General features: G+C 55.7%; 8 protein-coding genes across 8 annotated transcripts in view; 3 read left to right on the top strand and 5 right to left on the bottom strand.

Moving 5' to 3' along the window:
- Positions 1–64: 64 nt before the first annotated feature.
- L226DRAFT_493198 (WD40 repeat-like protein) lies at positions 65–3027 on the top strand. Its single transcript, XM_067677424.1, has 7 exons — positions 65–488; positions 545–1184; positions 1237–1278; positions 1340–1396; positions 1447–1522; positions 1573–1671; positions 1728–3027. The coding sequence occupies exons 1-7, from the start codon at positions 139–141 to the stop codon at positions 2831–2833; spliced, it is 2370 nt and encodes a 789-aa protein (XP_067530776.1). The 5' UTR covers positions 65–138; the 3' UTR covers positions 2834–3027.
- Positions 3028–3283: 256 nt separating this feature from the next.
- On the bottom strand, positions 3284–6088 carry L226DRAFT_574923 (uncharacterized protein; the record flags this gene model as incomplete). Its single annotated transcript, XM_067685124.1, has 12 exons — positions 3284–3520; positions 3577–3686; positions 3740–3805; positions 3858–4060; positions 4113–4304; positions 4359–4703; positions 4763–5054; positions 5117–5185; positions 5242–5346; positions 5396–5768; positions 5824–5911; positions 5967–6088. 12 exons carry the CDS (start codon positions 6086–6088, stop codon positions 3284–3286), a joined length of 2202 nt encoding a protein of 733 aa, XP_067530775.1.
- Positions 6089–6834: 746 nt separating this feature from the next.
- L226DRAFT_232093 (WD40 repeat-like protein) lies at positions 6835–8806 on the bottom strand. Its single transcript, XM_067673100.1, has 4 exons — positions 8624–8806; positions 8451–8554; positions 8292–8360; positions 6835–8112 (listed from the first exon to the last, which is right to left on the bottom strand). Exons 2-4 carry the CDS (start codon positions 8541–8543, stop codon positions 6901–6903), a joined length of 1374 nt encoding a protein of 457 aa, XP_067530774.1. The 5' UTR covers positions 8544–8554; positions 8624–8806; the 3' UTR covers positions 6835–6900.
- A 235-nt stretch (positions 8807–9041) lies between these two features.
- Positions 9042–11766, bottom strand: L226DRAFT_470610 (uncharacterized protein; the record flags this gene model as incomplete). The annotated part of the gene is made up of 10 exons (XM_067676317.1): positions 9042–9275; positions 9345–9687; positions 9745–9936; positions 9987–10373; positions 10428–10719; positions 10781–10849; positions 10906–11010; positions 11062–11446; positions 11503–11590; positions 11654–11766. The coding sequence occupies 10 exons, from the start codon at positions 11764–11766 to the stop codon at positions 9042–9044; spliced, it is 2208 nt and encodes a 735-aa protein (XP_067530773.1).
- Positions 11767–13195: 1429 nt separating this feature from the next.
- On the bottom strand, positions 13196–16053 carry L226DRAFT_574920 (WD40 repeat-like protein; the record flags this gene model as incomplete). Its single annotated transcript, XM_067685123.1, has 7 exons — positions 13196–14379; positions 14431–14583; positions 14653–14734; positions 14789–14848; positions 14903–14944; positions 15005–15665; positions 15728–16053. 7 exons carry the CDS (start codon positions 16051–16053, stop codon positions 13196–13198), a joined length of 2508 nt encoding a protein of 835 aa, XP_067530772.1.
- A 608-nt stretch (positions 16054–16661) lies between these two features.
- L226DRAFT_616276 (uncharacterized protein) lies at positions 16662–18525 on the bottom strand. The gene is made up of 3 exons (XM_067686885.1): positions 18421–18525; positions 17207–18366; positions 16662–17149 (listed from the first exon to the last, which is right to left on the bottom strand). Exons 2-3 carry the CDS (start codon positions 18338–18340, stop codon positions 16772–16774), a joined length of 1512 nt encoding a protein of 503 aa, XP_067530771.1. The 5' UTR covers positions 18341–18366; positions 18421–18525; the 3' UTR covers positions 16662–16771.
- Positions 18526–19727: 1202 nt separating this feature from the next.
- Positions 19728–22741, top strand: L226DRAFT_616275 (WD40 repeat-like protein). Its single transcript, XM_067686884.1, has 6 exons — positions 19728–20141; positions 20198–20843; positions 20895–20936; positions 20990–21046; positions 21098–21173; positions 21225–22741. The coding sequence occupies exons 1-6, from the start codon at positions 19795–19797 to the stop codon at positions 22508–22510; spliced, it is 2454 nt and encodes an 817-aa protein (XP_067530770.1). The 5' UTR covers positions 19728–19794; the 3' UTR covers positions 22511–22741.
- Positions 22742–23611: 870 nt separating this feature from the next.
- Positions 23612–25177, top strand: part of L226DRAFT_593737 (rhamnogalacturonase) — a gene marked incomplete at its 5' end in the record, with an annotated part of 3888 nt that continues 2322 nt past the window's right edge. Inside the window, 10 exons of the mRNA XM_067685621.1 lie at positions 23612–23794; positions 23845–23890; positions 23949–24032; positions 24089–24200; positions 24263–24327; positions 24379–24444; positions 24500–24600; positions 24650–24680; positions 24737–24812; positions 24867–24920. Of these exons, the coding sequence (XP_067530769.1) occupies positions 23612–23794; positions 23845–23890; positions 23949–24032; positions 24089–24200; positions 24263–24327; positions 24379–24444; positions 24500–24600; positions 24650–24680; positions 24737–24812; positions 24867–24920 (818 nt within the window). The remainder of the gene's footprint in view (positions 23795–23844; positions 23891–23948; positions 24033–24088; positions 24201–24262; positions 24328–24378; positions 24445–24499; positions 24601–24649; positions 24681–24736; positions 24813–24866; positions 24921–25177) is intronic.

The raw sequence follows: 25177 nt of genomic DNA, 5'->3' as shown, positions 1-25177 counted from the left end.
GCGCGTTATGAGCGCCCCAGATGGCAGTGATCAAAAAGCGATACTAGGAGTCTAGGACAGCTTTAACTAAGGTGGCACATACCGCCACAACTGCTGAATCTCTCGCTCTACACTCGCTGCCACTCTCCGCTGTTCAACATGAACACTACTTTCCGCTCGGAGACCCTTCATTCCTGGGATATCTACGCACAACAGCTCTTCCACCACGGACATGGGCAGGCTATCTGGCTACCCGATCCCGATCCGACTGCCCGTGAGGTCCAGATTGGAGACGTCGGATGGATGAGGGAAGGCACCTTCTTGCAGCTTTTCAACGCCATGAAGAGCGAAGACAAACAACCCGTCCTATACGGCGTCCCGGAAGAATATACTCCATTCGACCCGCCTAACCTCATCGTGTCTGGCCCCCAGGAGCGCATCCTTCAGCGTTTTCTCTACAGTCGCACCGTCCGCGAGGTAGACGTCTCTAGTGGAGCATCTGCTGGCGCGTGAGTCCATGCCATGCTTGACTTTCTGAAGCGTATAGACTGACGCCACTGGGTAGGCCGCTACCCATACCCACGGTATCGGGTGGCGCAAGCTTCAACTTCAAGTGTGGAGCAGACGTGGGGGCGTTCCTCGTGTTCTCGCCCAAGAGTTACTCCATGGACATCGAGTCCAAGCGCCACGTCGTGAACTACATCCGTGCCAACTTCACGCACTGGCTCGCGTTCGCGGACAAGTTCGGTCTCGAGAAGAAGGACCAGGATCTCTTCTTTGTCTGCGGGACGACGAAGACGTCCCGCTGGGCGAGAGCCGCCTTCCGTGGCCAATACAAGAAGAAGCAGGGGACGATCACTGCCGACTTCAGCTCCGCGGCAGGCCTCAACCTCTCGGTGAGCATCTCCAACCAGTCACTCCCCACATCGTCCTACGGCGCTGGGCCGACGCGGCGAGCAAGGTCACCGACACTGTCTACGGTCGTTTCTGCCTCAGGATCCCCCGATGCAGAGGGTGCGGACGAGCCAATCGATCAGTGCATATTCATCCACTACTACAAGGTGAAGCGCAGAATCTGGGGCAACAAAGTCATGAAGGCTGCAGCAGGTCCCCACGACTTGCCGTCTCCCGATCCGGACGAGGGCAGTGTCGATCCGGTAGCAGAGGACGACTCAGGCTCAGATGATGAGGGGCGGTCACAGGAGGTACGATGAACGGTTCCTGCTCGACGCGCAGCCTCTTCTTACTCGCTTCCAGTACTTTGACCCAGTGAACGAGTTGCTTGATTACATCCTAGAAGTACGAGGATTTCATACCAGTCTCTTTTCTCAACGCTGCGTACTCAACCTTCTTGTTGCAGAACTCGGAAGCCTCCATCGCCATCGCATCCGATCGAGACTTATACGCTCTGTTTAAGGTCCGCGGATTGCTTTCCTGGCACGCCACGTTCCCTGACCTCTTCCATAGGACCAAGAGTTTCCTGATGATATCACCGCAGCTCTTTACGAGCTGCAGCCAAGCGTCGAATTGGACGAACACGGAGGTTAGTTGAGCCTATACGACTTCACATCACGCAAGCTGAGCAGTTCTCAGTGGGTACCGTATCGGCCGCTATCGACTTCAGCAAGAAGACAACTGCCGATGAGCCGGATCCCGCCGATGTTCCCCAAGAAACTCCGGCAGACCCGTCTGGTGAGCAACTCGAGTCCTCATTGTGACAAGACTGGCTGAGATCGCCTGCGAATCAGCTCACCCACAACAAGGCGCAGATGGTCCCTCACGCCCGGAGTCACCGACCCACGTAGGCGACGATGAGGAATCGCTAAGGAAAATAATCACCTACGGCGCTCCAACGAGCATCCATGATGGTTCCGTGACCGCACTCACCTACTCCGCAGATGGCAAGTACGCCGCTAGTGGCTCCGAGGACACCACTATCATCTTGTGGGACGTGCCTACCAACAACGCGCTCCATAAGCTCTCCGGCCATTGCGACACTGTCTCTTCCCTCGCGTTCTCCCGTGACAACGAGTACCTTGCATCAGGCTCGAATGACGAGAAGGTCATCCTATGGAGAGTCCAAGATGGCCAGGAGGATCGACGCCTTAGCCCTGGGGTGCCCATCCACACCGTTGCGTACACGCCTGATGGCTCCAAACTCATCGCTGGGGCATACAACGGCTCGCTAATCATCTGGGAGACGGAGGGATATCAGCAGTTGCGTGTCATCACCAAGCACCTCGCCGTCATCACCTTCATCGTCTTCTCGCCCGACGGCCGCCTCATGGCTACGGGCGGAACTGAGAGCGACTGCTATATCTGGGACCTGGAGACGCTTGGCCAGGGCGAACCAAAGTCGGTTCTGCAGGGCCACAAGGGCATGGTCTGCTCGGCGGCGTTCTCGCCCGACAGGAACCGCATCGTGACCGCCTCCGACGACGGCAGCGCCCGCGTCTGGAAGACAGAGACAGGTGAAGCACTTGTCATTCTTCACGAGCACACCGGGCCCGTGTGGACCGTCGCGTTCTCCCCGGACGGCAAGCGCGTCGCGTCGGGCTCGAGCGACTCGACGGTGAAGGTGTGCGACTCGTTCAGCGGAGAGCGCATCTTCTCGCTCGACGGGCATGATAGCATGATCAATGCGGTGCAGTTCTCCCCGGGGGGACAGTTCATCGCGTCTGCGGCGTCGGACAACACGGTGCGGCTGTGGAACGCCGCGGACGGGTCGTGTGTGGCCACGTTCAACGAGCATAGCGATAATGTGACGACGGTGCTGTTCTCGCCGACAGACGGCACCCTCGTGTCGGGCTCGCATGACGGGACTGTCCGCATACGCCCTCTCATGACCATCTAGGAGACGGGAGGATGGTGGTGTTAGGGCACGAGCTGGCTGTTAGGTTTTGTTACCGCGGTATATCTGTCATACGTACGAAATGATGTTTTGGACTACTTGCAGAGCCTACAAGGGCCGAGACCGTGCATTGAAGATGTTGAAACGGTATACGCACGGTGAAGACCTGTGAGCGGGCGACTAGCACACCCCCACGCCAAAGAAGTCTTACACTCTCGATGCTAATTGCGCTCTTCGTTGGGAGATAGTGTCACGCAGCAGAAGATGGCTACCGATGGTTCGGCCCTCCCACCGGACGAGCTCGGAGTCAACGAATTGTGTCCCAGCTCAGAATATGCTATACTCGTACTATTAAGGGACATCTGCGAACACAAGAGTCGATATGCATGCAAGTGGAGGTATACAGAAGGAAGGAATAATCTAAGAATGTACACGGCAATCGATGGGGAGCAATCACGAGCGACCAAACTTCTTGAACGTCTTCTCCGCGGTCACGAAGTGCTTCTTCCTCGAAAGGATCGTCTGGCGCTTCGCAGCCACGCCGGGGTCCTCCGCGAGGTAGGAGGCGCACCGGGCCTGAGCGTCGGGCGAGGAGAGGCCGAGCTGCTCGAACATGACGTTCTGCAGAGTGTCCGTGAACGCGTACAGGAATTGTAAGTCAACGGCCCGCTGGACGTCGTCCAGAATGCGCTGTGTGTGGCGGCTACGTCAAAAAAAGGCCGGGGTCGAACGAAGATGAGCCGTACCTCATAAGCGATGTCGAAGTACGCCCGAACATCTGCCATGAGCTCGAGCTCTTCCTTGTGCTGGTCCTTGACCCAAGGCATAAAGAACGTGAACGAAGGTTGGGCCGCTGCTGCTTAACTTTGGCATGAGCGACTGAATGGACAGAGGATGGGTGGCACTTACGTTTCTCCGTCTTGCCCGGAGCCTCTCGAGCAGGTGCCTGTCCATGCGGTGGCAACGCACTTCCCTCTGCTAATTCTGCATGAGCTCAAATGACTTCAATAATCTGCGCGTGACGTACTCGGAGAAGGCTTGAACCCAGGGGTCGCCGAGTTGAAGATGGTCTTCTGAGCATCCGTATACAGCGTGAGGTACTTCTCCCGCTGGGTGTCAAGTTGATGCCTGTTCTGAGTGTACAGCAGGGTCTTCTCCGAGTAGAGATGGTAATGGATCATCGTCTCGGCCTTCTTCCTGCACTGGCTGAAGTGCTCCATGACGATGGCACTGCAAGAACAAATTCGGTTTCCTTCGTCCAACCGCGAAGTCGAGTACGCACCTTCCCACGGCTTTGAGAGCCCCAAACCTCCCAAACGAACTATCCATGGTGGCAGACAATGTCACTTTGAAGTTTTCCTGTACGTCCTCGAAGCATGACATTGTGGAGTGCTCCCAGGTCTCCTGGAAATCCCGGATCAGCGACTCTTTCGCTGCATACGGGGTGTGGCGCGGGAGCTCGCGGGTGACACATCTGAAGCTCAGGCAGTTAGGGACGCATTGTTGGACAGCATACAAAAAGACTCACGACTCGATATGGTTCTTGATGTCCTCGAGGAACCGAGGGTCTCCTGTGCAATCGGGGACGACGAAGACGGAGAGGTCGCACGGTCGAGAGGACTCGAAGGGAATGAATGCCGGAGCCGTGCGGCCGATCGCAAGCTTCAGTTCCTGGTACACGGCGTTGTTCTTCTGCACGAGGGTAGTATGGGTCGTCGATCCGCGCACGCGCTCCTTGACCTCGAAGCAGAACTTCGAAACCAAGTCCATCATGAACAAGAGCGGATCGCTTGTGACTGGAGCTGGAAGCGCGTGAAGCTCCCTGTCGCATTGCTTGATTTGACGTGCGACCTCGTTTATCATCCGCGGAAGCCTGTATTTCCAAGAGCGGGTCAGTTGTCGTGTTACGTATGTGAGCAGGTCAGAACGTACGAGTCCCGAGTCATCTTCGTCAGCAGCCCGCTCATCTTCTTGATGAGGTTGCTCGTCCCGAAGCGATCGCGATGACTTGACGTGGACCACGGCTTCGTCGACTCAAAAAACGCCGCCTCTACCTCCCGAGCCTTGGGGGCCGTAATGCCTTGAGCGCGCTGCTTGTCGTTCGGTTGCCGCACGCAGTAGTAACCTTGAGGAGTATTATCTCTACGTCCCTCAATGATATCAAGCCAATGGGTGGTCGCCGCGGTCGAGCCTGGGTCAAGGGTGTCAGGCTTCGTCAGAACGCCTATGAGATACCAAGTACCAAGTAAGCTCCGAGTGATGAACGTGTTAGTCATATATCCGTACCAATCGTCCTCGATCCAGTGGGATCGGCCTCCCGAGCAAGACGCACAGCGCCCTGGTTGTCGATGTCGTCTGCGTATACAAGCCAGATCAGATAAGTCACTCACGAGAGCTTGGACGGGGCTTACCGCTCATAGTCAAGACGACGAGGATAAGGGAGTTGCCCTGAAGGTATGACCTGATGAGGTCTCGCACCATCTCGACCACATCATCAGTGGCGTTGTGAATGATACCTTGAGATTCTTTGAGTCTAGAATGCGAGTGCCTAGCGTTACCACGTACCAGGAAGGTCGATGAACGAGAGGTTCGCAAGACCCGGACCCGATAACGCAACGCAGACCACGTTCCTCGAGAAACGCGCCACCTGCTTTGAGTGTAGAAGGCACTTGAGCGACTCGTCGTCCATAGTGAGGAAGTGGTCCGTAGCGGTCTTCTGGTCGAGGACAGCTACCTGCGCACGGCGCAGCATCGACTCGACGTCGCTCTTCTCGGTAATGCGCGTACCAAATGGGACCTCGCGGACATCGTTGAGCCTCTTGTTATGCTCATCGAACTCCCACCGGATCGAGATTTGGCAAGACCAGTCCGGTGCGGGGGCGAGGCGACACTCTATGGGACACCGCGTGCAAGTCCCAGAGTCCCGAGGAACGCTGATCTGTGAGCTGTGATTAACTCCGAGGAGACGGTGATAATGAGAGTGGTATACATACCCCGGATATAGCTTCGACAACGCTTGACTTTCCGGAACTCTGGTTCCCAGTCATGACGATGCGAGGGAGGTCCAGATCAGCTTGAGTTCTGCACAGCCGGGTGAGCATTTATCTTTTGTCGAATCAGGAGGTCAAAAACTCACCCCTCTGAGCGAAGTTCGTTCAACATGGCGTTGAGCGGGATCGAGTCTTTCGCGAACTCGGAGTCCACGAGTTGTATGGGGGACGGATGCTCAGGAGACCCATTGTCCTCAGACGATCGCATGCTGAGCAGAGCAAGCGGGTATGCAGCAATAGAGAGGAGTAAGGGTTCCAGTTCGTGAGGTATTGTTGATGTCGGTAGTCGGGGGGAGGCTTATATGTGGGTTCGGATACGGGATGCGTAGGACAAAGTGAACTGAAGTGAATTGACACTCACAAAGGAAATACAAGAATCTGCAATGCCGTCATGTACACTTCACATCTCGGCTTTGTTAAGACTTGCACTTTAGGCAGACACAAGTGGACCTTTCAGAAAAGTGAACAACGACCCTCGAGTGAGTGACAGGCAACGTACCTTAGCAACAAAGGAAGAACTCACCGAGCAGCCTTCACTTCCTTCACCTCCACTAACCGGGCACGAATCGAATAGACAGTTGAGAACCAACAGATCATAGCTACGCTGCGGTTCCTTGAGATCTATACCACCACCTGGTAGATCATCTTGGTGCTCGAACAGACATGGTCCCCGAGTTGATGTTGATTTAGGACTGTGTAGTACTTGTTGAACAATTGACCTCTTAGATAGTAATGAACCTAGAACCCCATCGCGGTGCGTGAGGGGACGCCATCAGTTGCGAGGGCAGCATGATCTACGATCCGAGTTCTGCCCACTGATGCAGGGGGCGGAGTCGACGAAGACGGACACTCGGGGCGTGTAGTAGCGCTCGTATCGGCAGAGTCCGTGATGTGGCAGAACACGAGGCTACTCTACAACAGCATCGGTCTGGACCGTTCCGTTTTCACGATTGTGGCGGCAGAATGACTGACAAGTATACTTTGATACAGCAGCGTTGGAATTATGTATATAAATTCCGATTACAGGACCATACTAGGGGCAATTGGAGGACGACTAGAGCACGTACGTAACAAGACTGCTACTCCTTGGCATCCCCTTCGCTCTGGATGCTCGCTCAGGATGTGCATGAGGACCTCGCCGTCGTCCGACCCCGACCAAAATGTGCGGCCGTCCGGTGAGAACATCACGTGGGCGACTTTGTCATTGTGCTCGTTGGAGGTCGCCACGCACGACCCGTCTCTGCGATCCCACAGCCGCACAGTGTTGTCCGACGACCCAGACACGATGTACTTCCCGTCGGGAGAGAACTCCGCCGCGTTCACAACGCTGTCGTGGCCTTCGAGCGCGAGCACGCACTCCCCGCTGAACGAGTCGCAGATCTTGATCGTCCCGTCGCTCGACGCAGACATGATCTCCTTCCCGTCCTCCGTGAACGCCACAACCCACACCGGTCCATGGTGCTCGCTGAGAAGGACGAGTTCCTCGCCCGTCTCCACCCGCCAGATCCGCACGCTGCCGTCATCCGACGCAGTCGCGATACGTCTCGACTCGGGGTCGAACGCCGCGGTCCACACCATGCCCTTGTGTCCCGTCAGCTCGTGCTTGAGCGTGCCAGTCTCGACATCCCAGATGCGGCAGTTGTAGTCCGCGCCACCGGAGGCAAGCAGCTTGCTGTCGGGCGAGAACACGACGAACGTGACCATCGCGTTGTGGCCCTCGAGCTTGTAGATCTCCTGATACGTCTCCGCATCCCAGATCCGGACCGTCATGTCGTCTGAGCCCGACGCGAGCCTCGTGCCGTCCGGCGACCACACGACGGTGTGCACAGTGTCCGTGTGTCCCTCGAGCACTTCTATCACATCTCCAACCTCGACTTCCCAGACGACGATGCGGCCCTCGCTGCCGGAACAGACGAGCTGTTGGCTGTCGGGAGAGAACGCGATGTGCCATACGATGTCCACGCCGGACTCCCACTTGCGGACGACGCTCGAGTCTTCGGTGTCCCATAGGATGATCGTAGTGTCGTCGGAGCCGCTCGCGATGTACTTGCTATCGGGAGACACGGCGAGAGAGATGACAGATCTGCCGTGTCCATTCATGGCAGGCAGCCATACCCTTTTTTCTTTCTCGGTCTGGATGACTTCGTTGGGCTGTTTCTGCACTTCCGAAACAGCATCCTGGACGCCGCCTCCATGCTGTCTAGAAGGCGACGAATATAGGGCCGTGTGCCACTGGTGTAGGAAACGTGGGAGAGCATCTGAAGGTGTGGCGGAGGGAGTGGGTGGCATGGTGAACGATGTTGTTTCTGAGAGAACAGAATGGGAAGAAGTGCTGAGAGGACGCGCACCATTCACGCAGCTTATATAGTATCAAGAGCGGCGATTTGACGCCAACGGGGATGTCTACTAACCTGTATCAGGACAGTATTGTTGGTCCAATCAAATGGAGAGGGCCGCGTACGCATTCCGCCTGTGGCGAGCTACGTGATGGAAACAAAAACATGGGTCTTACATGAGGTAACCGTATAGCTGAGAAGAGCCTGCTGAGACTCACTGGCACCTCCACTTACCGGATGCGGGTCAAGATCATTCGGGCGTGCCAGTGGACAGCCATTATCTGGCTTTGGCCGCGTACTATCCAGCCACGTTGCTTCCGCTCCCATCTCGGGGAAATCTGGACCAATTCATAAATGGTGAGATGCTTGTTAGAGATCGTATGCACAGGCCCACTCGGAGCACTTACCGCGAGTTGTTGCCTTGTTGATGTTCGAACGCTCAGATTCTTGCGGTGTTGGAAGTGGCGGCCTCTAGTGATCGTCCGCGTGAAGTCATCCGATCTACTTTCTTGGCCTAGTGTCTGCCAATGAGTAGTGGTTTTAGCTAGGCTTTTTCGGAGAAGACTGGTGCTACTGCCGGGCCAGTTGAGAGGCGGAAAACTGGAGCTGCCAGTCACCACGGGCGGATTTTGTGGGATTACGTAACAGACCAACATTCTTGGCAAGCGCCTCACTGCTTCCTCCGGCCCCTCACGCCAACGTTCATGCGCACAAAGGACTACGATCACTCAGTAAATATATATCACAAAGAAGCCAAAAGCGAAGCGATTACGAAGACATCAGAGACATACAGACGAGATCTAGTGACCACGGAGACGCGGGTATCTACAGTCCGAAGTTGAACAATGCCTTTTGCACGCTCTCCAGGTTCTTCTTCTTCAACAGAAGGTCATTGCGGAGATTCACGACTCCGGGTTCTTCTGCAATGTACGAGGCACAGCGCGCATCTGCAACGGACGATCCCACCCCGAGCTTCTCGAGGAGCACCGGCTGCAGCCCTTCTGCCAATGAATACAAGAAGTGTTGGTCGATAGACAGAGGAATGTAGTCGATTACGCGCTGAGGACGAGCAGAGTGAGGTCAGCCCGGAAGTCAACTCGTAATCATCTACGACCGAGCGAAGCTCACCTTGTATGCGACGTAGAAGTAGGCGCGTACCTCAGCCATAAGCTCGAGCTCTTCCTCAAACTCGTCAGGAGGATTGAGCTTGCCGAGCTCTTCCTCGCTGACGTGGTAGCCCATCTTCACCAACAATGACAGGATGTTCTGGACGTCCTCGACTGCCGGCGCTGGCCATACCGTGGGACCCTGAGGACGAGCGCGTTTGTACTTCGCGAGCTGCTTGTCGCGTCTGTCGGCGAAGTAGTGGGTATTCTGGGTGAATGGTGTGGCCGCCTCGAGCGTGAGGATGTTCTTGATCTGAGCGACTGTTTGTTGCGAGTGTACTTGGAGCTGCTCCATGACAATCGGGCTGGTAAGACAGACAAAAGTGAGGGAAAGGACAAGCCAGAGGATAAAATAGACCCACCCGACGACCGCCTTCAGGTGCCCAAAGCGGACGAAATGCTCCTTGATGACATCGCCGAGGACGTTCTTGAACACCTCATGAACGTGGTCGAAGCACATCATTGCGTGCTGTTCCCATGTCTGCTGGAAGTCGCGCATGAAAGACCGCTTGGCTGCGTACGGAACATTGTTTGGCAGCTCGCGGGTGATGCACCTAGAACGCAGTCAGCACTACTTCTGAATCAAGTAGAGGAAAACGCGCACTCTTTGATCCTGTTGCGTACGTCGCCGAGGTACATGATCGGAGCCGCACTGAGTGCCGGACCGCTGCCTGTGCTATCCTGCCCTTCCTCGTCGAGTTTCGTGTATTCTGCGGTGTCTTCTACGTCGTGCCCATCCACAAATGGAACGAAAGGCGGAGCAGTGGATCTGATAGCCGTCTTGAACCTACGGAAGGTACCCTGGTTCGTCTGCACAAGACGAGCGTAGGTGGGAGACCCGTGAACATGCTGCATGATCTCAGCACAGAATGTGACGACTAAATTGAGGACGAAGGCGGTGGGCTCTGTGGTTACGAGAGGAGGCAGGGCATCGAGCTGCTTCTTGCACGCAGCGAGCTGAGAGGACACTTCTCCGATCAGCTTCGGAAGGCTTCATAGATGTCATCAGCACGAGGATCGCCCCAGAGCTCAAGGTAACACTCACGAATCGCTGATTATCCTCGTGAGAAGTTCGCTGATGTTCTTGACGAGGTTCGCCGTTCCAAAGCGACTTTGCGATGTAGATGTGGACCAAGGTGAGTTCGACCTGAAGAACTCGGATTCCGCCGCTCGTGCCTGGGACGGAGAGATACCCACGAGCCGCGAGTCGTCGTCTGGCTGGCGCGTGCAGAAATATCCGTGTTTGAGTTGATGACGACGGCCTTCTATGACGTCGAGCCACATCTCTCTACTCTTGGTCGAGCCTGGAGGGAGCGTGTCCGGTTTTGTCAAGACGCCTGAGCAACCGTGCTGGTTAGTCCCCATTTGCACACGAGCGAAGATAAGTAGAGCACAAACCGATAGTGCGCATTCCCTCCGGATCGGCTTGCTTCGCGATCCGAGCTGCCTTCTGGTTCTCGATATCATCTGCAGGGAAGGGTTAGTCAGGGATCTTGATGGACTACACGTATCGTGATACTCACCGCTCATTGGCAGAGTTACGAGGATGAGACAGTTGCCCACGACGTAAGACTTTACGAGGTCTTCAACTAGCTGAACTATCTCGGGCTCGGCATTCTGCACAATGCCTACGCCGCATGTAAGTACAGGATGAAAAACACATGAGCATAGAGACATACCTGGGAGGTCAACGAAGGAGAGATCGACGAGATCGGGTCCGATTAAGTCGACACAGATGACGTTACGGGAGAATGCAAGAGGTTTCGCGCCAGGGATCTTCGTATCTCCTGCCCTCAAGGCCTCGATGTCGATGTCGAGAAAGTGAGAGCGCAGGACGTCGGGGTTGAGGATGGCGGCCTGTGCGCGTCGAAGCATGGGTTCGACGTCCTCCTTTTCTGTGATGCGTGTGCCAAATGCAACCTCGCATACTTCGTCTACACGCTCTCCATTGTCGTCGAACTCCCAGCGGATGGAAATTTGACACGACCAAGAGTCCGGAGAGTTGGACAACCGGCACTCCATTGGGCAGCGCGTACACGTCCCGGCATCACGAGGAACGCTGATCTGCAAATAATGAATATCTGGATGAGCGAATCTGATGAAGGGAAGATGCGCCTCACCCCAGATATCGCTTCGACTAAGCTCGACTTCCCCGCGCTCTGGTTGCCAATGACTACGATACGAGGCAAGTCCAAGAACACCTGAGCACTATTGCCAACGCAGATAGGTAGGTTAGATGCCTCCTCGTTCTGATATCAAAAGAACACGCACCCGAGACCCCGAAGGGTCGTCACAAACGCTATGAGCTCCTTCGTCGTCCGAGCATATCCGGTGTCACCGATGAGCGCATTGGGCTTTGCAGGTTGAGAGTCTGAGGAGAGCATATTATAGAGAGTGATGGCGACGAAGGCCAACTCCCAATACCACCCTATTTATATCAGGGTTGTGGTACACGTTTCCCCCGCGCGACAACCAGGCGAATGAACTTCTCGCCGCAAGGCGTGCTGCGGTAGGGTGAACTCCGAGGGATCGCCGACTAACGTGGTAAAGTAGAAGCACGCACCTACTTCACGCATCTCTGGGCCTTATAAAGGAATATCCCTCCCTCAGTGGAGGTAGGAAAACGACACTGAAAGCAATTACTCCGAGAAGCAGCGAGGATTGGCCCTGCATGCGCGCGGTTCTGTGAGACCATGGAAGCCGGTACACGGGATGTGTATCGACTCGGACGGGCATCTGGTACCTATACAATGTAAGGCAAGTAAATGAGCTGCCACGATGAGTGAATTCAAGCTGCGTAGTATCTGACGGAATGTTCAGAAGATGCACAGCAATCAGTACGGAAATGAAGTACCTATGAGGATGAGGGCATGAACGTGATCACCAGCGTGTGCACGACTCCTCCGCGTTGGCGAAGCATGTGTGTAGGTGTTTAGCAGCCACACTGCCCAAATCCTAGACGAAGCAGGAAGAATACTGAGCTTGAGCGTCGGTTGAGGCTGGCAGTTGCGCAAACATTGAGGTCCGATGACATCCGTGAATACGTGAGAACAAGCGGTACTAGCGAACCGTGGTTGGACGTCATCCAGGATGGGCTGCGTGCCGCTATTGCAAAGAGATAGTATGCAAGTAGTACCGAAAGACAAGGAAGATATCCCTCACTGTCAGTCAAGGCCTCCGAGGTCGGGAGTCGAGGAAAGGAAGGCCCGGGCATCTCCGAATTCCTACGCTGATACGAGCGCTAAGTGCACCTGCCAGGGGGCTCAGCAGTCGACGGCGATTCCTCCTCCCACATGCTGTCCTGTATATGCTTCGCCTGTTGCAGGTCATGAAGTAGCGCGGATGCGCGAAGCTAGCGACTCCGTCAAAACGCACGACCACCAACATCCAGGTGAACCTTTTTCGGGACTCTGGGCTCGGCTGGAGGAGCCGAATGCCAGTGTCTCTTTGGCTCTCCGACGACCGGACATCTAGGTTATCGTACTCACGCGTCGAGTTTAGAGGGAGTAACTCCTGGTTGGATCGCACGATGTCATCCGTCGCGGCCTTCGGATGTTCGCGCTGGTATCGTATCGTAACGGGACAGGAGCTCCTATCCAGTGTGCACGCCTAGTCTTCCGGACTCCGCCATACACTGCAATGTTTGCCACGACGTTCGCCGTCCACACCCCAATCCTCGTTCTCGTATAGTTACGAACATTTCTGTGACTAGTGACTGGTATCATCGAATGTCACTATCGTTTCTGTTCACGGCGTCATCCCTCGTAATCCTCTGCATCTCTTATCCATTCCAGCTCTGCTAGTCCTTCATGTCTACGCTTCGATATGATACCGCCCGGACACCGGTCGTATCCGCACCATCCCGTCATGCGAACCCGACGCAAGCACGGTCCCGTCCGGGGAGAACATTGCCGACGTGACATTGTCGTTGTGCTCGTTGAACGTCGTCGTGCATACCCCGTCGTTCGCATTCCACAGGCGCAGCGTGTTGTCTGACGCGGCCGACGCGATCCACTGCCCATCCGGCGAGAACTCGACAGCATTGATCATGCTATCGTGCCCATCCAGTGACAGCAGTCGCTCGCCGCTGAAGGAATCGCATACCTTCACAGTCGAGTCGCTCGACCCGGACGCGACGCGCTTTCCATCAGGAGAGAACGCCACCGACCACACAGGCCCGGTGTGCTCGTGCAGGATGACGAGAGCCTCGCCCGTCTCCGCCTTCCAGATACGACTACTGCCATCGTCAGACGCAGTCACAATCCGGTCGCCATCAGGGGAGAACGCGGCCGCGCAGACCATCCCGTGGTGGCCATCGAGCACAGAGAGCGGCTGGACGTTTGGCACACCGAGCTGCGCCGTCTCCCAGATGTAGAACACGCTCTCTGTCCCTCCCGTCGCCATGCGCCTGCCGTCCTGAGAGAACACGATGAATGTCACGACGGCCATGTTCTTCTCGAGTGTCTTCTCGAGTTCATACGTCTCCGAATTCCAGACGTACAGCTTCCCGTCACTCGCACCCGCGATGAGTTTAGAGCCATCGGGCGTGTAAGCGAGCGAGTGTATGGCGGTCTCGGGTCGGAGATCCTGCAGTTGCTCGCCCCGCGCGACGTCCCATAGGATGATGTGCTCGTCGAGCGACCCGGAGGCGAGTACACGGTTGTCGCGCGAAAATGTGAGTGCGTACACGGTGTCTTGATGGCCCTCGAGCCGCTTAGGTCCATTGATGCCCTTGACATCCCAGATGATCACGTAGGTGTCTTCGGAAGCGCTCGCAACGAGGCTGCCATCCGCGGAGTAGGTGAGGGCGGTCACAGATCCCTCGTGGACGCTTGCTTGAGGACCGAAATCGGGCCGCTTCCCGGCCGCCTTCTCTCCAGGGGGATTCATATCAGCGTCTGCGTCGCCATTGTCTCCAGGATCATACGAGCCCGGCGGGTCGAATGCAGTCACGGCGGCGGGGAGCTCAAGTGCGTTGTTGTCCCACATCGGTGTGTCTTGTTGCTGAGGTGAGCTGTGTGTTGCGTGGGATGGCTTGCGCGACTCACCTTCGTCCTGTTGCGAGTACTGCATGGGGGAACTTGAGGATAGATCGAAATCGCCCGTTTCCCGTATCCTTTTATGAGGCTGGTCCGCCTCCACGGGGAGACTATCGTTCCTCCGTTTGCGGGCGGCGCGGTAGTCGATGGATATGGTGCCGACTGTTAAAATGTTTTGATAGTTCAGATTTAGATAGAGATGGGCGGATAAATGAAGGGTTGGATACGTACCCCCACGCTCGTCAACCTCAATAGTCGGCCTCATCTCCTCCAGAGTTGAGAGCAAGTCATTCGCGTCCGGGAAGTCGTGATCCTACACAATACGTGTGAGCACTGGTGGTGATCCTACAGTAGGACAGGGACCTACGTTGAAGATGTCATAGAGGTCGAGGTCAGATGCAATTGCCACTTCGGCCTCTACCGATTGCTGTGGCAGTCAAAATGAGTAGAGCTCCGATATAGCAGCAGAACACAGGCGCACCGAGAGTATATAGTCCAGGAGTGTGTTGACAGGATCGTATCCCTGCCGGATGGATGTTCACGTGAGCGTACGCGGTAATCTCAAGGCAAGCCATATACGCACCTGGCTATTGTCGTGCCCTTGCTCGGACACGAACTCATACTGTCCGTTCTCGATCATCGGCGGGCCCATCCCGGGGTTGTCAGGCCCAGGCGGGAGCTGATGCGGCCCTCCCGCAGCCTGCATGGGCTCCTTGTACGGCCACCAGAACGCCCGCCGCTTCATCTTGTAGTAGTGCACGAAGATTGTCTGGTTCGGCGGATGTGGCGGGCTTGGCTGCGAGTACCCCGGATATGTAAGCGACGGCCCTCCAGGCGGGACCGTGCGCGGCGGGCGGGGACCGTGCCTATAGTGGCTAGAGGGAAGGATCTGGTCGGAGATGCTGATGGAGAGTCCTGCGTTCGCGAAGGGGCCGAATTCTCCGCTCACGTAGCCCTGTTTCTTCCTGTACGTGCTACCTTGGAATGACGCGACCGCCCATCGCCTGGTCTTCGTCGTGCCGCAAACGAAGATGATGTCTTGCTCCTTGAGGTCGAGCCCCCAGCTGTTCGTCGAGTTCGCGAACTCGAGCCAGCTTTCGAGGTTGTCGCGCATGTAATTGATGATATGCCGTTTGGATTTGATGTCCTTGTTCTCAGCGGGGGCATCGAGCAGGACGAATGCACCGGAATCGGTATTCGATTGGAACTTAATGCCAGCACCGACCGATACGGGCGGAGCTATGCTGCAAAATAAGTCTTCAGATGTCTGGGGTAGTTATAAGTTCTAGAACGGAGACGAACTCACGCGCCTGCCCCAACACTCCCTTGTGCATCCGTCGTCTGTATGCTCTGGCTGCATACAATATTCTGTACGAGCTTCTCGCCCCTAATCACGAAGAGGTTCTGGGGGTTGAACGTGGTGAAGTTGGATGGGACGCCTTGATCCAAGTTCACCGGATCGTCGTCGGACTTCATCGAGTTGAAGAGGGCGTGAAATGCACCCTCACTGAGCCATCCGACATCTCCGAGCTCAATCTCGCGCTCGTTGGGCTCCGGCATCCAGAGAGGGTGACCATAGCCGGCAGGCAGGAGTTCCTTAGCGTAGATATCCCAGGGGAAGGAGGTGGTCATGGGCGAGTACGGTGCACGGGGAAAGGGACGCGTCCATCGATATAAGTCCTGCAGGAGGCATGCTGTGTGAACCAGCGGGACATGTGTGAACCTTATACCGAGGAAGCAGACAGGCTGTACGAGATGAGCAGAATTGGAGATAAGCGGTGTACCGCCTCACGCGGCTCATCCTGACGATGTTTGCCGCCGAGAGATGCAGATCGTAGATCGTCTTGAGGCGAGGACGATGATATATCTGGCTTGGTGGGAAACTCAACATCGCTCAATGCAGTTACACATCCTCATTCCCCTCCGCTGCGCGTTTCTGCCAGAGAGTTTATATAGTTGCTCATCAACGACGCTCATGTCGTTAATCCGCAACCCTTGAACTTCGCGGTCGAACATTCAGAGATTACTTCAGTGATCCTCGTAATCAGTCGCTTTTGGTTGATTGACCACATACTCATGATGGCGGTCGGAGGCAGCGAGGTGTTCTTCTTCGTGGGTACGGCTCGGTGGAGGCATGCAACATTTGAGCGGCTGTCGACACGGTTCCGAGTCGGATATTGGGCGGCGGACGCCGCCCCGCGGTCCGCGTTCTACCGCCATGGGCACCAAGAATTGTTGCTGCGTCGAGAACGAGAGAAGAAGGGCACCCAGGTGGCAATGTGATATAGTATTTACCGCGCAAGCCAATGCTCGAACTGGACCGTACTAGGACTCCAAGCGTCTCGGTCCATTATATGTACGCAGACAGCCCCACTGGCATAGTACGATCATTGAACCACAGCCCCTCAGATACAACGAGCTCTTGCCAAACCATGGGCTCCAATTGGCGAAGAGCCACATCTCCGTTCGAGCGAGCGACAGCCCACCAGCTTGGAACGTGGCCCATAACGTCGAAGGAGACATGCGCAAGGTGCGGGCATGCGACGGCCAATTGGTGTGCTAGCGCATCGTAGGCAGGGGGTTGGAAAGCCTCGTAGAGTTCGGTGTTGTACCTAGCGTCATCGGCCGCAGGAGCAGATGAGGCCTGTTCAACAGACCCGACACACTTGTTGAGGCGGAGAACAAAGACCGAAACGGAAAGTGGGGATAGGAGAGCGACTATTCCATCCTGTGGCGGGTGCGGCATTAATTCGTGTGCACGACTGACAAAATACGTGTAACTCACCATGAGATGATCCGGAGAGCCCGTCAGTGTTGACAGACAGAGGTCAAGCACAAGATGGGTGATACAAGATGCTTCTGGTATCGCGAGGAGCTCGCCAATCTTTGCCCCCTCGACCTTGTCAGCCTCATCGCCATAACCGACGTGCATGAGAAGGTGGGAGGGCGACGTGTCGGTAATGAGCGTATGCAACCTTGCCAGACACTCGGATGTCAAGTCGATGTCGTCAACGTCAAAGCGCTTGACCCCCCGCGTGAGAGCAAGCCCGTACAGTGCTTCGAGGCTGCCGCAGAGGTGCTGGAGTGCGTTCCAGGTGCCATCGACGTAGTCTTCACGACTTGCTTCTCGCACCAACTCATAGTCATCGAAACCGTGCACACCAGGTGAGAGCTCGAGGTATTCGAGGTTGGGGAACACCTTGCGTAGTACGCCAGCGTCATATAAGAAGATCCTGCGTAGTGCGAGGGCGCGCACATGCGGGAAGTCGCAGTCGGTGTCCTGGACCTGGACGTAGGAGGCGCTGAGCCTTTGGAGCGTAGAACGATGCCGATCGATAGTGCCGGTCGGATCGTCCGGCTCCTCCGACGAGTCCATCTCTCCATGGTAGCAATCGTAGTCGATCTCCACCAGCGAAGACTTGACCTTGTCGAACACGGACGCAGTGAGCTCCCCGATAGAGGAGACCCGCAGACGACGGAGATTCTTCAGAACGATGATAGCCTTGAATATCCCGCGCTCGCACTGGAGGAGCTCCTCACACGAGTCGATGCTGAGGTCTTCCAGCTGCGTAGTCTTCCTCAGCACCGTGCCGACCAGCCGTATGTTTTTTGGAAACCATATCATCTTGTCTTCTCCGTCCATGTCCTCAATCAAGTCGGACTCGTCCACTCCAAGTTTGAAATAGAGCTTCCGGACTTTGGGCGCGCGGGTGGCAACATCGCTGGAGAGAAAGGCCGTGAAAGACGCAAGCTGTGCCCCGGTAGAAATTGTCACGCCGGGTAGCAGCAAGTAACCGATACTGGCCGCGTGAAGTTTTTTCGACGCCCGAGACATTGCTGCCACGTCAGACTGTCGCGGAAGGTGTTCTAGGACAACCAGAAAGATGTCCCAATTCAGGCCCGTCGTTCGCGAGGGCATCGCGGCAAATCCGTCGCATCAAACCCCTTTGTAACTTTCTGTGAGAATGAGCGACGATTCATTGAATGCACCCTACTCACTGCTGCCAGCCTGAGCCGCTACGGTATCGGATGATTGGCCCTAGTAGTTCACGCCGGCGACTACTGCGACCAAGTCTCTAAGATTATTATCACTGAGTATGAGTCAGGCCTAGAGGGTCAGAAGGTCGTACTTACTGCTCAACGAAGATCTATAAAGAATGGGAGAAGGGGGCGTCTGCGACACATGGATGCCATGTGGTGCCGCGTGGCTGCCATGTGCGCGCCCGAGCTTGCGAGGGCGTCTGGGTCCGTGCCGAGCTTGCGAGGCGCCCTGGGTTTCCGCCGAGCCTGCGAGGCCCCAGTCCCGACTGTCTTGCGCCGAGTTTACGAGGCGCTCCCTGCAGCATCAGAACGACATGTGCATGGGCTAACATAAGGGGCTGACATGAACGGCTCACGGACAGAGGTCCGTGCTGAGCTTGCAAGGTCTGGCCGAGCCTGCGAGGTCGCTCTATCTTGCGCTGAGTTTGCGAGGCGCTCTCTGCCAGCATGGGAATGACCGTATGCATTGGACAACACGACGGGCTAACGGGCCAACATGACGGGCTAACGGGCTAATGCAACGGGCTAACGGGCTAATGCAACGGGCTAACGGGCTAACACGACGGGCTAATAGGTTAACAGGATGACGGCCCACTCACTTCTGCCTATTCCTGAACCGAGTTTTGCTTGAAGCATTGGCTGACATGATGGGCTGATCTGTTAACAGGACGGGCATGCATCAGGATATGGCTAACAGGTACAGGCTAATGCGACGGGCTGATGGCCAACGGGAAGAGCTGATGAGGCTTAACGCCGGGCTACTGGGGCAGGATTCAACACTATAACTTATACATTCATCATTTTATTCGACATAAAGTCGAAAGTGAAGTTCATGATGTGCATATGCTAGGCTAGCGCTGAGCCGAAGGCGAAACCCACGATACGCATATGTAGCGTTGAGCCGAAGGCGAAACATCCTCCCGGAGTGGCAAAGCCACGGGTGCGAAACTAGTGGTTGAAGAGAGCAAGTCGGTCGTGTGGAGAGTTTTGCCCGACGTCAGTTAGCCGCCCACGTGGCAGCCCAAACTTGACACGTGGCTTATAGGCTATAGTTCAGGCTACCCATAGCCGACAGTCAACTTCCTTAGCTATTTGAAGAGGAGGAGAAGGAGTCCGAGGAGAGTTTACAACGAAGCATACATATCGCCGCCGTCCCGAGAAGCAGAACGGAGGAGGAGGTTCAAATATAGCACGTGACACTGTGCGCTCGACATCTGAGTTCCTGCTAGTGGTAGTAAGATGGCGCCGTTCAAACAAATAGGTCAGATATCATCTCACGACTCGCGACCCTCACCTTGGCCCTCACTATCCCAGTTCTCTCCGTGATCGACCATGGGCGGACCCGATTCGGAACCTGCTATATGGGAAGTGTACGCCAGGCAGCTCTTTCCCCTCAAGCATGGGTTCCCAGTCTGGAACGGCCATCCTGAGTCTGATGGCGATGAACTCGATCTCGGTTCGGTGATCTATACGCAAGGTGGAGGCAAGTACCTGACATTGTTTAACTGCATGAAACCCGTCGAGGAAGAGGAGAAGATCAGGCGCGGAATCCCCGAGGACCACAAACCAATTCCGCAGACCAACCTCCTCATAGACAAGTACGGGGAGATCAACCTCCCTAGGTTGCACAGCAGTTCGATTATTGTACGAGGGGCTGGCGCAGAACTCGGCGGCGGGAGGTACGTTCCCTGTTGTCCGCCGTCAATCACTATCCGCATTTCTGACACCCGACCAGTCCGGATGGGACGTTTGGAGCAGGTCTAGGGTTCAAGTATACCACCAAGGCGAGCGCTGGTGCCGTTCTCGTCTTGCGCCCTCCTGGGAGAAGGCAGGTCATCAGTTCGAAGCGACGTATCGTCACATACATGCGCGAGCGCTTCGATAGCTGGATGTCGTTGGTCAACGACCGATTCGAAATGGACCTTGCGCAAGACGAACTCTGGTTCATCTCGGGAACCATCAAAACTACCCAGTGGGCCGCTGCTGCGTTCTATGGAGAATCCTCTAACAAAGAAGGCTCTGTTGATTGCCAGGTCGGACCTTTCAAGATCGGTCTATCTATGAACTTGGCGGCCGAGCAGTCGGGTCAGTACGAATCGAATTGGGGACCCCAGCGTTGGATAGAGGAGGAGGGGGCTGTCGTTTCATCTAGCGAGCCTCTACCGCCGTTAAAACCCAACCAGTGCATCTTCATGAACTACTACAAAATGAAGAAGAGGTTTCTGTGGAAGAGCCGGCCGATCGCAGCAGGTGCGGGGCCTCACCAGCTCCCACCGTCTAGCCCGGGTGGTGATGGCGATGGAACGGCGCGCCTGTCCGTACCCAGCGGACCTTCGGATGATGGCTCGTCTGAGTTTGAGGAGGTACCTCCTCGCGTTCAGGTATGTTATCATGCGCCGAAAGGGTCTGAGGACTCACGACAGGTACGCCAGGGGTACGATCCGGTTGATATACTCCTCGAGTATATATTAGAGGTTCGTCCGTGGCCGTCAATGACTACGACTGGTAACTAACAGCCTTATCACAGCATTCCGAAGCAGAGATTGCAATCGGAAGCGACCGAGACATCTACGCTATCTTCAAGGTATGAGTGTGCGATTAATCGTTCAGCCTTCGAGCTCACATTTCTTACAAGGATGAAGACGTTCCAGACGATTTGAAGGCTGGCATAGCAGCAAAGCAGCCTCAGATTGACGTGGATGAGGATGGAGGTACAGTCGAGTCCTTGTTCTGACGCGCCTCGTGCTGACATACTACGTCAGTTGGGACCGTTGTCGTAGACCTTGAGCTCGGGGTTGCAGGTGCCCCAAGTGCAACCGAAGCTGAGGTCGCCCAGCCTGGCGCCGAACTGGCACCGGCGGAGGATCAGGAAGCTCAGGGGTCGTCTTCCCAGCAAACAGAGATACCACCCCCGACTGCAGGCCCATCTGCCTTACTAGAAGGTGACGACGATGACGACGGTCTTACCGAAGAAGAGGAAGCTCGCCTCAAGGACGAGAGACAACTCAGGATATGGCTGCCTGCCATGAATGGACACGGCGGATCTGTCACCTCTCTCGCCGTGTCTCCCGATAGCAAGTACATCGCGAGCGGCTCCGACGACACTACGATCATCCTATGGGACACCGAAGACTCGAGCGTCGTCCGCAAGTGGGAGTCCGGCGTGGACATCGTATGGCACATCGCGTTCTCTCCCGACAGCCAACGGCTCGTCTGTTCCGGCAGCGAGGGCCGCATCGTCGTCTGGGAAGTCGAGGTTGGAGATGTGATAGAAGTGCTCGAGGGACACACGGACACTGTGCACACCGTCGTGTGGTCGCCGGACGGCACGAGGCTCGCGTCGGGCTCAGACGACATGACGGTCCGGATCTGGGATGCGGAGACGTACCAGGAGATCTACAAGCTCGAGGGTCACAACGCGATGGTCACGTTCGTCGTGTTCTCGCCCGACAGCAAGCTGCTTGCCTCCGGTGGCGCGGACTACAACTGCCGCATCTGGGATGTCGAGACGGGCACGCTCAAGCACGAGCTGACGGGACACAAGGGCATGGTGTGGACTGCGGCGTTCGACCCCGAGTCGAGACGTATCGCGACTGCGTCGGATGACGGCAGCGTGCGGATCTGGCGGGTGGAGACGGGCGAGGAGCTCGTGCTTCTCAGCGAGCACCATGGACCGGTGTGGGTTGTGGCGTTCACGGAGGACGGGAAGGAGATCATGTCTGCGTCGAGCGACGGGACGATCAAGATCTGCGACTCGTTCAGCGGGGAGTGCGTGCTCGCGCTGGAGGGCCACGACAGCATGGTGAACGCGGCGGAGTTCTCGCCCGATGGGAAGTACATCGTGTCTGGGTCATCGGACAACACTGTGCGGCTGTGGGATCGCAGAGACGGGTCGTGCCTGGTCACGTTCAACGAGCACAACGACAAGGTTACGCATGCAATATTTTCGCCGGACGGCCGCACGTTGTCGTCAGGTTCGGACGACGGCAAGGTCAAGATCCGGATTTTGAGCGAGTTCCTTCAGGGCGAAGGGGATGCCGAGCAGTAGTCTCCACACAATTGTATGACTCACATCGATGTAGCGTCCGTTCAACCGCATTGCCATCCCACGTCCATCGTCGAGGTTGTGAGTACGATGTATTCATTGTTTGGATCGTTCGCCCTGTTGCGAATTGTACATTGGTTGAGTTGTCGATGTTCCGCATGCAGGATGAAATATGGATCAGTCAATTGTAAAGTATATAGTTCAACGAGCAAGCAGTGTTATGGTAAACAGCGGGTGCATAAGGCCGACTTGCAGGATTAAGCAAAGGTAAGCAGAGATTCCTAATGCCTGGATAAGCGAAGTAAGTATGATCAGTAAGTCCTGAGTAAGTTGGAGTAAGTATTCAATTTTCGTTACCAGCGCCAAATCCAATTGCCTCTTGTCTTCGAGCCGCCATGTCCACCTGCAATATTATTCACTCTCCAACGCCCGAAGATGCACACAAGAGAGGAAAGATTCTGCCGAAAATTTCAATACCAAGACATCCTTGAGTAGCGGGAAGGTAGCCCGACCTGCGGGTGTGCACAACCAGGTAAGCAAGCTTCGCGCTAAAGTTCGCGACCCCTGATGAGATGGGTAACCCATGACTACAGTCAGGTTCTCTCGTAGAGGGTCGACAGTGCGGCTCTTGCAGAGTTCGAGAATACAGCTATTCTTGTTCCTATCCGGAGCCGTGCGGACCTGCGGTCCACTCGTCATCACCCGCCGGCGCGCGCAGCCATCCCACCCGATCTCCAGCAGCCCTCTAAACACACGCATGCTCCAAGCCGGTAGCCAGTAACTACCTTTGCCGCTACCTTCTCCGCCCGTATTCTCGCGAACGTACGAGTCTGTGCATCCGGACATGTGCCCCCCGGACTGCGTTGCGGCTCCGAAGATCGGTCGTCATGTGTAGTCGACCGCTTCTCTGCGTTCGGTTCTGTCATTGGCCACCGTCAGGTGTTGCTCCTTCGCGAAACGATCATCGTGGACTGCGGGCTGCGTTTCGGAAAGAGCCGATCCACTCGACGCACGCCGAGTTTTGGTGAAGCATATAGTTGCGCGCTCAGCAGAGGCTCCATAAAGCCGAGCTAGTTCTCCTCGCATTCTGGACCTGTGGACGCCATGGGGCTCAAGTCTATCCTCGTTCCCCTTCTCCTGCTGTCCGCCGCCTCTGCGCAGCTGTCTGGCACTGTAGGCCCGACATCGTCGCTGGAGTCGAAGCAGTCGACGATCTGCAATGTCTTGGACTATGGCGGCTCTGTTCGAAGTAGCGACATAGGACCCGCGATTGCCAGCGCATTCACTGTACGTCTCTGTTGTATGTCTCATCCACGAGTGACTAACACCTGTTTCAGAATTGCGTGCTGAAGAACTCAGGCTCGACCTTGTACGTGCCTGAAGGTACGTCATACACCACATGAACCTCCTCTATGGCTCATTGAAATGTCGCCTGGCTTAGGCGACTACGACATGCAGACATGGGTTACTCTGAGTGGTGGTACGAAGTGGGCGTTTCGTCTCGACGGCTTGATCTCCCGTGCGGGTAAGATCTGCCCATCCGCTCTTGAAATGCTTGAGTTTCTAACTATCAATTGATAGCGACTACTACGGGGAACATGATCGCTATCGAGGATGCGGACGATTTCGAGTTCTACTCTGCCAACAGTGCTGGTGGTATTCAAGGGTACGGTTATGAGTGCAGGAACGCAGGGTATGGATCACTCGCAGATCTCGCACCAGTGCATGGTAATTGACCTGTACTATGCACTGCAGCCCTCGTCTAGTCCGGATCATCACTTCTACCAACTGGTCAATCCACGACCTCATCCTCGTTGACTGTGAGTAGTGCATACTGGGCTGTCATCCCGGCATTCGTAACGAGCGATTAGCACCGGAGTTTCATCTTGTTATACAAGAAGGGTCGAACGGAGAAGTGTACAACATGGCCATTCGAGGTACGTTTCGCATGCAATGTTGAATTGTGATATGACCTAAGTTTTGGTACGATAGGGACAAACCTCGGCGGGTCTGACGGCATCGATGTCTGGGGTACAAACTACTGGATCCATGATGTCGAAGTGACGAACCGGGACGAGTGCGTCACGGTGAAGGTGCGTGAATCGATCGTCTGCGTCACTGTCATGCTTATGGGCCGCTTAGTCTCCGGCCTCCAACATACAAGTTGAGCGTAGTAAGTTCCGTTCTATTGTTCTTCAAAGTCCGAGCTTGATACTGAAGGCGCGACAGTCTGGTGCAACCAATCTGGAGGAAGTGCTATTGGTAGCTTGTCGGACGGCACCGCGATCGAGAATGTGCTCTACAGGTACGATCGTGTCTCCCTTCGGTGGCAAAGTTCTGACAAGGCTCGGTATCGTAGATACGTATACACGAACGGTGGCAACCAAGCATTCATGATCAAGAGTAATCCCCAGTGAGAATGGCGAAAATATATGTTGAACAATGCTGGATAGTTCCGACAGTCTCATGAATCTGGCTGAATGATTCTGGAAGGAGTGCGGAAGAACACCGCATATTGGGCGCCTCTGGGCACGAGGAGGCGGTATGCGCGTCTCTGTTGTCCGCTTGCTCCTCGATGTCACGAAACCGCAGAAACATAGTGGATTATCACGATTTCATACCAAGCTTCGGGTATGTTCTTTCGGTACACTGCGCGCACATCAATAGAGC

The sequence above is a fragment of the Lentinus tigrinus genome (assembly GCF_003813185.1).
Source record: "Lentinus tigrinus ALCF2SS1-7 unplaced genomic scaffold L226scaffold_39, whole genome shotgun sequence".
NCBI lineage: Eukaryota > Fungi > Basidiomycota > Agaricomycetes > Polyporales > Polyporaceae > Lentinus > Lentinus tigrinus.
The sequence above is the reverse complement of the archived record's forward strand: the minus strand, read 5'-3'. Positions and strand labels throughout refer to the sequence as shown.

Excerpts from the sequence above, each read along its gene's own strand:
- L226DRAFT_493198 (XM_067677424.1), top strand. The coding sequence starts at position 139 with ATGAACACTACTTTCCGCTCGGAGACCCTTCATTCCTGGGATATCTAC. Across the intron at positions 1,397-1,446 it reads ACTTATACGCTCTGTTTAAG|GACCAAGAGTTTCCTGATGA; the intron begins GTCCGCGGATTG and ends CCTCTTCCATAG. Across the intron at positions 1,523-1,572 it reads CGAATTGGACGAACACGGAG|TGGGTACCGTATCGGCCGCT; the intron begins GTTAGTTGAGCC and ends AGCAGTTCTCAG.
- L226DRAFT_232093 (XM_067673100.1), bottom strand. The coding sequence starts at position 8,543 with ATGGGAGCGGAAGCAACGTGGCTGGATAGTACGCGGCCAAAGCCAGAT. Across the intron at positions 8,361-8,450 it reads ATGATCTTGACCCGCATCCG|CTCGCCACAGGCGGAATGCG; the intron begins GTAAGTGGAGGT and ends TCCATCACGTAG. Across the intron at positions 8,113-8,291 it reads ACAATACTGTCCTGATACAG|TGGCACACGGCCCTATATTC; the intron begins GTTAGTAGACAT and ends TTCCTACACCAG.
- L226DRAFT_616276 (XM_067686885.1), bottom strand. The coding sequence starts at position 18,340 with ATGCCCTCGCGAACGACGGGCCTGAATTGGGACATCTTTCTGGTTGTC. Across the intron at positions 17,150-17,206 it reads GCTCTCCGGATCATCTCATG|GATGGAATAGTCGCTCTCCT; the intron begins GTGAGTTACACG and ends CACCCGCCACAG.
- L226DRAFT_616275 (XM_067686884.1), top strand. The coding sequence starts at position 19,795 with ATGGGCGGACCCGATTCGGAACCTGCTATATGGGAAGTGTACGCCAGG. Across the intron at positions 20,142-20,197 it reads GCAGAACTCGGCGGCGGGAG|TCCGGATGGGACGTTTGGAG; the intron begins GTACGTTCCCTG and ends ACACCCGACCAG. Across the intron at positions 20,844-20,894 it reads AGGTACCTCCTCGCGTTCAG|GGGTACGATCCGGTTGATAT; the intron begins GTATGTTATCAT and ends CAGGTACGCCAG.